Source organism: Nyctereutes procyonoides, unplaced genomic scaffold (genome assembly GCF_905146905.1).
Source record: "Nyctereutes procyonoides isolate TBG_1078 unplaced genomic scaffold, NYPRO_anot_genome, whole genome shotgun sequence".
Taxonomy (NCBI): domain Eukaryota; kingdom Metazoa; phylum Chordata; class Mammalia; order Carnivora; family Canidae; genus Nyctereutes; species Nyctereutes procyonoides.
This window is the reverse complement of record NW_026575052.1, coordinates 12,520,399-12,529,934: the sequence shown is the minus strand read 5'-3', so window position 1 is coordinate 12,529,934 and position 9,536 is coordinate 12,520,399. Positions and strand designations below refer to the sequence as shown.

Sequence of the window (9,536 nt, the reverse complement as noted above, 5' to 3'; positions counted from 1 at the left end):
TGGGAAAGGGGGCAGTGATATTACATAACATAGGAAAGAAAGAAATGAACAGTTGCTGAGTGCTAACTATGTGCCAGGAACTGAGATTGACATACAGTAGCCATTTCCACCTTCAAATAACCTTACAGGTTGCAAGGGCAAGCAGATCTCATTTTGTTGTGCTTCATAGATACTGCATTTGTTACAAATTGAAGGTTTGTGGCAATCTGGCATTGAGCAAGTTTATCCCTCTGTTTTTCTAACAGCTTTTGCTCACTTTGTGTCTCTGTGCCACGTTTTTTTTTTGTATATTTTTTTAATTGGAGTTCAATTTGCCAACATAGAGCATAACACTCAGTGCTCATCTCGTCAAGTGCCCATCACCCAGTCACCCCAACCCCCTGCCCACCTCCCTTTCTACTACCTCTTGTTCGTTTCCCAGAGTTAGGAGTCTCTCATGTTCTATTACCCTCACTGATATTTCCCACTCATTTCCCCTTTATTCCCTTTCACTATTTTTTATATTCCCCAAATGAATGAGACCGTATAATGTTTGTCCTCCGATTGACTTACTTTGCTCAGCATAATACCCTCCAACTCTAGCCACATTGAAGCAAATGGTGGGTATTTGTCATTTCTAATGGCTGAGGAATATTCCATTTTATACATAGACCACAGCTTCTCTATCCATTCATCTTTCGATGGACACTGAGGCTCCAGGCGCAAGCACGGTGTGGGGGAGTAGGGACAGAGGGAGGGGGAAAAGCAGACTCCCTGCTGAGCTGAAACCTAACCAACTGAGCCACCCAGGCACTCCTCTGTGCCACATTTTGATAAATCTCACAATATTTCAAACTTCTTCATTGTTATTTTATTTGTTACAGTGATCTGTGATCTTTGATGTCACTCTTGTGTTTTGTGGTGACATGAACCATACCCATATAGGACAACAAAGATTAAGACCCGAACTCTTTTCAATTCTACAAAGTCTGAGAGAGGAGAGGAAGCTGCAGAAAAAGTCTGAAGCTATGAGAAGTTGGTTCATGAGTTTTAAGGGAATAAGTCATCTCCTTAAAATAAGTGTAAGATGGAGCAGCAAGTTCTGATGTAGAAACTGTAGCAAGCTTTCCAGATCTAACTAAGATAATTGATGAAGGTGGCTCCACTAAACAACAGATTTTCAATGTAGACAAAACAGCCTGTGTTGGAAGAAGATGCCATCTAGGACTTTTTTTTTAGTCTTTTTTTTTTTTTAAAGATTTTATTTACTTATTCATGAGAGACACAGAGAGAGAGAGGCAGAGACACAGGCAGAGGGAGAAGCAGGCTCCACACAGGGAGCCCGACGTGGGACTCGATCCCAGGTCCCCAGGATCAGGCCCTGGGCTGAAGGCGGTGCTAAACGGTTGAGCCACCCGGGCTGCCCCATCTAGGACTTTTACAGCTAGAGAGAAGTCAATGCCTGGCTTTGAAGCTTCAGAAGACAGGCTGACTCTCTTGTTAGAGGGTAATGCAGCTCATGACTTTAAGTTGAAGCCAATGTTCATTTACGATTCTGAAAATCCTAGGGTCCTTAAGAATTACACTCAGTCTACTCTGCCTGTGGTCTACCAGGGGAAGAGCAAAGCCTGGATGTCAGCATATCTGTTTACAACCTAGTTTACTGGATATTTTAAGCCCACTATTGAGACCTATTGCTCAGAAACAAAGATTCCTTTCAAAACATTGCTGTTCATTGACAATGTACCTGGTCAACCATGAGCTCTGATGGAGATGTACATCAAGATTTATGTTGTTTTGTGCCTGCTGATACAATGTTCATTCTATAGCCCATGAGTCTGGGAGCCATTTTGATTTTCAATCTTATTATTTAAGAAATACATTAAAAATTATATTTCATATGGCTATAGCTGCTTTAGATAGTAATTCCTCTGATAGATCTATGAAAAGTACGTTGAAAAGCTTCTGGAAATGATTCATCATTCTAGATGCCATTAAGAACATTCATGATTCATGGGAAGGGGTCCAAATATCAACATTAACAGGAATTTAGAAGAAGTTGATTTCCACCCTTAGGGATGAATATGAGGGGTTCAAGACTTCAGTGAAGGAAGTAGCTGCAGATGTGGTATGAATAGCAAGAGAACTAGAATGAGAAAGGGAGCCTGAATATGGGATTGCCTTGCTTGCTGCAACCTCATGATAAAACTTTAATGGATAAGGAAGTGCTTCTCATAGACGAGTGAAAAAGTGGTTTCTTGAGATGGAACCTACTCCTGGTGGAGATGCTGTAAAGACTGTTGAAATGACAACAAAGGATTTAGAATAGTACATAAACTGAGTTTATAAAGCAATGGCAGAGTCTGAGAGGATTGACTCCAATTTTGAAAGAAGTTCTACCGTGGGTAACATGTTATCAAATAACTTTGTATGTTCCCAAGAAATCGTTCATGAAAGGAAGAGTCATCAATGCAGCAAACTTCATTGTTGTCTTATTTTAAGAAATTGCCCCAGCCATCCAGGCCTTCAGCACCCGCCACCCTCATCAGTCAGCAGCCTTAACATTGAGGTGAGATCTTCTCAGCAAAAAGATTATGACTTGCTGAAAACTCAGATGGTGGTTAACCTTTTTTAGCCATAAAGTTTTTTTTTTGGGGTGGGGTCTTGTCAAATGAGTCTCTTTTTATTTACTTTTTTTAAAAAAGATTTTATTTATTTATTTATTCATGAGAGACACACACAGAGAGAGGCAGAGACACAGGCAGAGGGAGAAGCAGGCTCCATGCAGGGAGCCTGACATGGGACTCAATCCCGGGTCTCCAGGATCAAGTCCTGGGCGGAAGGAAGGCAGGTGCTAAACCGCTGAGCCACCCAGGCTACCCTGTCTCTTTTTTAAAAAATATGTTATTTAACTTACTATTTTTAAAAGTTATCTCTACACCCAAACTGGGGCTCAAACTCATGACCCTGAGATCAAGTGTTGCATGTTCTACTAAGCCAGCCAGGCACCCCAAATGATCCTTTATTGGAATATTTTCCTTTGTAGTTCTTAACTAGCTGAGCATTCCATTGTACCACTATTAATGTTATCTATGATGTCATGAGGGTGGTGGCCATCAACATTGCAACCCACAGATTGGGCCATCCCAGGATCTCTTTAGTGGTTCCAGAGAGTTCTCTGGCTAAAGATCTGTGCTGCATCTGTTAGGTAATGTCAACAATCTCATCAAATGTGATATTTCCACTGTGCTTAATGTTTTTCTTCTTTCTGTCTCTTGACAGTTCTTTGAGGGCTCTAATAATTAGGGCCAAGGCTGAAGATATCTCTTCCATCTGGGACTATCTATTCTGAATGGTCAGTTTCACTGTAATCCTCAGACTCTTCTAATCACTGCTTGCCTTGGTGATGTCATCACCAACATTTTCTGGAGATAGACCCAGAGGGTGGATTGGGCCCAGGGTAGACATGACATTGATCTCCCTAACGGTGCACCACAGGCACATGACTTTGATCTTGTTGGGGTCAAACTTAGGTGGCACGGTGGAGGTGGCTGGTGTCAGATGAACCTGGATTCCAGACCACCAAAGACAGTTGCACCTTCACCTCCTCTGAACTGAAAGCCAAACAAGCCATAAAGTATTTTTTTAAGTTAAGATTTATTTATTTGAGAGCGAGCGAGCACGTGCATAAGCAGGAGGAGGGGCAGAGGGAGAGAAACAGGCTCCCTGCTGAGCTTGGAGCCTAACATGGGGCTCAATCTCATAACCTGAGATCATGACCTAAGTAAAATCAAGAGTCAGATGCTTAACCGACTGAGCCACCCAGGCACCCTGGGTAAAAAAATAAAGTATTTTTAAATAAAGGTGTATGCACAGGGGTACCTGACTGGCTTAGTCAGTAGAGCATGTGACTGTTGGTCTCAGGGTTGTGGGTTCAAGACCTACTTTGGGTATATGAAGAAACTAAGTGAGAAAACAAAATGTAAAATGTGACTTGGTCATGACATACAGCTAGTAAGTGGCCCAGCATATTCTTTCCACACATTATTTGCTACATATATTGATGTCATAGCTATAGCAATTCCATAAAATTCCCATTACTTTTGTTGAAAAGATTCAGTGAGGGGACAGGGAAGCAGACATGGCTGGGGGTGAGGGGGGAGGAGATGCCACCCAAGGTCCAAGCATCTGAGACTGCACTAGATCTGCAGGGGGAAAGATCTGCACAAACATGTCTTCTCTGAGTTGAGAAGGATGGGGCTGGAATGGTTAAAAAATGAGGACTTGCTAAAACAGGGTTAGAAATATCACAGTATATTTAACTGTTTTTAATAAGATCACACTTTTACCCTGAATAATATAATAGTGATATAATTTATCTGAAATTATTAAATTCATAGCACACTCTAGGTGGTGGTGGTATAGTCTCATGATGGAACCAATTTTCAGATATCCCTTCCTTCTAGTCTGTCAATGCGTCTAAGTGACTGAATGTATAACTTCATGCAGTCCTAACACCAAAAGTCTACATTTGAGGCCCTCAGTACATGTAAATAAAGATAATGATATGCATATATATGTGTGGTGTTTGCTGGGTACTGCTCTAAGCTTTCCAGTGATTCCTGTCTACAGCTATGACCTCTTAAATTTTACCAATTCCAATGAACACGTTCAAATCTCAGTTCCACCACTGCTGTGGATTGAATTGTACCCTCCCAAAAGAGGTTGAAGTTCTAATTTCCAGGACCTGTGAACATGGCCTTATTTGGAAATAGATGATTGAAGATGATCAAGTTAAGATAAGATCATTAAGGTGGGCCCCCATCCATCTGACTGGTGATCCTGTAAAAAGGGGAAATTTGGACTGAGAGACAGAGACCCAAGGAGATGACCACATGAAGACTGGTTATGTTGGCATAATCATCCAACCTCAAAGATTGTCAGCCAACCACTGGAAGCTAGGAGAGGCAAAGAATAGATTCTCCCTCAGAGCTCTCAAAAGGACCCAACTCTGCTGACCCCTTCAATTAAGACCTCTAGTCTGCAGAGTATAAGACAAAAATTTCTGTTCTTTTGTTTTTTTAAAGATTTATTTATTTATTCATTCATTCATTCATTCATTCATGAGAAACATAGAGAGAAGTAGAGACAGAGGCAGAGACAGAAGCCGGCTCCGTGCAGGGAGCCAGATGTGGGACTCGATCCCGAGACTCCAGGATCATGCCCTGGGGAGGCGCTCAACTGCTCACCTGCCACCCAGGTGTCCCCAAAATTTCTATTCTTTAAACCACCCAGTTTGTGGTACTTTGTTACAGCAGCTCTAGCAAACTAATATAACTATATACTAGCTAAGGAATTCTCTTGTTTTCTCACCTGCAAAACTGGAATGGTTCTATAGGCTAGCATCTATTCTAAACAGTTTGTGTAGATTATCTCATCTGGTCATCATAGCATCCCTCCGAAATAGGTAGTGTTACCATATGCACTTGACAGATAAGAAAGCTAGGGAACAGAGAAGTTAAGTAACTTGCTCAAGGTCATATAGTAACCAAACACATAAGATAAAATATATCCTTTCCAAGATAGCTGGGAACTCACGATCCCGCAGGTGTCTACGTGAAAGTGCTTGTAAATAGTACAGCATTCTATCCTGTTAGTTAGAATCTCTGGGGATTCAATCCCCAGCCCCCCCCCCCCCCTTTTTTTTTTTTTTTGCCTCTTCTGCTCTTCCTCTTCCTACGCGTACTTCCCTCCCTTGGCGGCAGTGGTCGCTGCGGTGCGCGGGCGCTGACAGGTCCCTCTAGCCCGCGGCGCTGGCTGCTCGTTGGTGCGTATAAATACCAGCGCCGGGCTCAGCGAAGCATCAGTCCGCCGCTGCCGGGGCCGGGCCGGGGCTGGGGCTGTCACTGGAGCTGGACGCGGCGGAACTGAAGCTGGGCCGGGGCGGAGCGCAGCGCCGCGCCAGGGCCGCAAGGAGGGGCGTGTTGCTGCCGGCCCACCGCGAGCCGCCCCCAGCCCGCCCCGAGGCGCCCTCCCGCCAGGCCGCCTGCCTCCGCCTTCCGCCTCCCTCCATTTCCCCGGAATTTCAGCCCAGCGCGCCTGCCTGCACCCCGGCCCTTCTCTGGGTGGGGAAGCTCCCGGCAGCAGCTTTCCGGCTTCACTCCTTCCTCGCAGGCTGGGCTCCCAGCCCCCTCTCTCCTTTCCTGGACTGGCTCCCACTCCCGCCCTCCGGCCCCCCCACCTTCGGTCCCCTTCCTTTACTCAGGCTCCCTGCCCCTTCCCTTAGCTGAGTCCTAGCTCCTCAGTCACTTTGCTCAGCCAAGAATTCCATCTTTCCCTCTTCCTTCCCTGGGGTCCATTCTATCCTGTCTCTTCCTCTGTTCCTAGGGTGCAGTCTCTTTCCCCCCACCTCCTTTCCCGGGCCTGGACCTTTTTGGTCTCCTGTGGTCCTTTCTGGGTCCTTGTCCCCTTTGTCCACTTTGGAGTTCTCCATTGCAAACCCAGCCTCCCTCCACCCCGCAGAGATCTGCTTCCACACAAATACCTCTCTGAAACATGAACTTTTTCTAGAGATTGCCCCCAGTCCGTCTTCCACCTGCTGACCCCTTGCCACCTATGTCCCGGGTCTTACTCTCACTTTGCTAACGGTCAAGGCCTGCTGAGCCAAGGGATCAGCATGCTGCTTCTGTGGTCTGGCATCTGCGGCCGCGCTCCTCCGCGAATCTTCCCTTCGTTGCTGGTGGCGGTAGCCTTGGTGGGGCTGCTACCTGTTCTCAGGAGCCATGGCCTGCAGCCCAGCCCTACTGCCAGCACCATCCGAGGCTCAGAGCCACCACGGGAACGCTCGATTGGGGATGTCACCACTGCCCCACCGGAGCTGGCCCCCGAGAGCCGTCCTGTTAACCATTCTGTCACTGAGCACAGCATGAAGACTCGAAAGGCCTTCCCAGTCCTGGGCATTGACTACACACATGTGCGCACACCCTTTGAGATCTCGCTTTGGATCCTGCTGGCCTGCCTCATGAAGATAGGTAAGTCCAGTTTGCTCCGACACCTCTGCTGCTACCAAACTGGTGGGCTTCTTGCCCCACCCTTACCGCTTGAGACTGCCCAGGAGTGAGGGTCTGGGCCATTCCAGTAATGTAGGCAGCCTCCATCCTGCCATCTTAGTCCTTCTCAAACTTGAGCTCTGTGGTCCGAGTGCTCCCAAGATTGGAGCCAGCTCTGTGCGTGAGAGAAAGCAGGATTAGAACTTGGGATGCTTCTTATACTAGGTACTTTCAGCAAGGGTTCCAGGCCCTGCCGGTCTCTGGCTGGGCCAGACCCTGAGGGGAGCCAGGTACCCAGCTGTGTGTGAGACAGGAGTGTCTTACAGCAAGTGGCACAGCCTGCTCTGTCAACAGCAGCCAGGGCAATTACATGCTTCATGGGAGGGCATTCCAGGATGGAGTTTATATCTACTTGGTCTGTCTGAGGAGTTTAAGTATAGCAGGGGACCTGTGTGCTGGAGACCTAGAAGTGTGGAGGAACGTGAGGGATCCTCATAGTGTCACCTTCCTTTATTCCCAGAATGTTATCTGTCAGCTTTGCCTGCCCAGGCTGGTTGGGAGCCCCTGAGTCAGTTTCCGGCCCAGGAATGCTATCCTTTATACAGCTTATGGGACTGGGGCCCTGGAAGTTTCTAAAGTCTGTTTTGGAGGCAAAGGGGGGAGTGGAGGAGGTTGAAGCTTGGTCTGCCCCCCCCCCCACCTCCACATTGGCACCTGGCTGTGTCTCAAGGTGCTACATGGGCTGGCCAGTCACTCAACCAAGTGGGGAGAGGGACGGGTGGGTGGGCTCAGGATGTTCTGGTCTGAAGAGACTTTGAAGTGTTCTTTTTGGGAGAAGGAACCAAAAAAGTAGTTCCCTCCCCTCCCTGGTCTCCCTCACTGCTAGGCCTGAACACTCTGTTCTGCTGGGTGATTGATGGAGTTCACTGGAGCCTGCATAGCCCAGAAGTCCCTGGAAGTGTGTCCAAGGGGGCTTTGAAAGCTGCCTTTGCTTTTTTAGCTTCAGCTCTCTGCGGAAGGCATGAAGATCTGGGATTCTGCTGGTTTGGGTTTGGAGAGTTTGTGACTCCTGGTAGGAAGCCTCGCAGCTTTTCCAAGGACATGCTAGAGCCAAGAGGAGATGCCAGGCTGGTGTGAGGCAGGTTCTGGGACGTGCTGCAGGAGGACACTCTGTTTTGACAGATCTGGTTGCTGGTGTGGAGCTCTGGTGCTGTGGCAATAGCAGGGTCAGTGTATGGAGCTGGTGGCCCAGCTCCATGCACCTATACCCCAGTGGCAGCCAGCTTCCTGGTAAAAATCAAGGACTGGGCAAGGGGAGCCATGTGTACCGATTCCGACAACAACATGACCTTGAACAAGCTGGGGCCTTTTCCTGCAGGTCTTGCCCAGCTGTGAAACTGGCAAGAATCTCTAAATTTGACCATATCAATTGAGTCATGAAACCTGTGTCTTAATTTTTTTTTAAAGGAAACTAGTGACCATGACGTGTCATTTGCCTGTATGAGACCATAATCACTGTCTATAAATTACCCTTTTCTCTGCAACTCCCTCATCTTCCAGTGATACCTGGCATTGTGTTAGGGCACTGAGCGCTGGGGGCTACACTATACAAGTCTCAGTGCCTTCTCTTGGGACAACAGCATGACCACAGAGATCCTACTCTGGGCAGTAAGGAGTTTGTCCCTGAAGGCCTGGTATCTATTTCTAATGGGGTCAGGCTTGGCCTGCTTTGTTCCCACCAGTACCTGTGCCAAGAGACCCTGAGGAGCTGGAGAACAGAGATGATGCCATGGCAAGGGCATCAATCTAGAAGTTAGGAAACTTGGCTTCTCATCCCACCTTTCTCTGTGACCTTGGGCCTGTCACACCTCCCCACCTGTCAGTTGATCTTTGGCCACTTCCAGGTCTGTCATTTCTGCCATTCCACTGACTCGGGTAACCTGGCAAGTCACTCAGCCTTGGGCCTCAATTCTCTTCATTGTAAAACGAGGAGGCTGGATATGATCTCAGGGCATTTGCAGTTCTAAAAGTCTGTGTCTCTGGCTTGGAAGGGCATTCAGAAAACAGAGGAGCCCTAGCATCTGGCTCTTCTGGGAGAGAGAATTAGGACCAAAAGATCTCAAGGGTCCCCTTTCAGGTGGCCAAGGTGGTTGCTCATTTTGTCCCTTTCTCTTTGCAGAGTAGAACTGAGGTTAGATAAAGGCTTCTCCACTCTGCCACTTAGCCTTTCTGAGCCTCTGCTTCCCCAGATAGAAAATGGGGAAAATAATAGTACCTGTAGTGCTGCCAATGTGACAGTGACCCAAGTTAATACATACAAAGCTGCCTTTGTACCTACAGGAAGCGCTCAGTGAGTGACAGCTGCCCCTTTTGGGATTTTCACCACCAAAGGTAGATGCATCCCTACCTCAGCCTCCTGTATACATACAGTCTTCTCTGAAGCTGAAGGATCACAAATCTCTCAACCCTAGGCTGTCACACGGTGTCCTTCCTTAAGGTTTTAGGGTG

The 9,536-nt window shown here is 47.2% G+C and overlaps 1 protein-coding gene and 1 pseudogene across 1 annotated transcript in view; one reads left to right on the top strand and one right to left on the bottom strand.

Annotated features, from left to right (window-relative positions):
* Window positions 1-3,028: 3,028 nt before the first annotated feature.
* Window positions 3,029-6,052, bottom strand: LOC129513613 (60S ribosomal protein L12-like; annotated as a pseudogene).
* SLC9A1 (solute carrier family 9 member A1) overlaps window positions 5,863-9,536 on the top strand; it is a 48,644-nt gene continuing 44,970 nt past the window's right edge. Inside the window, exon 1 of the mRNA XM_055332009.1 lies at window positions 5,863-7,010. Coding sequence (XP_055187984.1) covers window positions 6,656-7,010 — 355 coding nt within the window. The 5' untranslated portion in view covers window positions 5,863-6,655. The remainder of the gene's footprint in view (window positions 7,011-9,536) is intronic.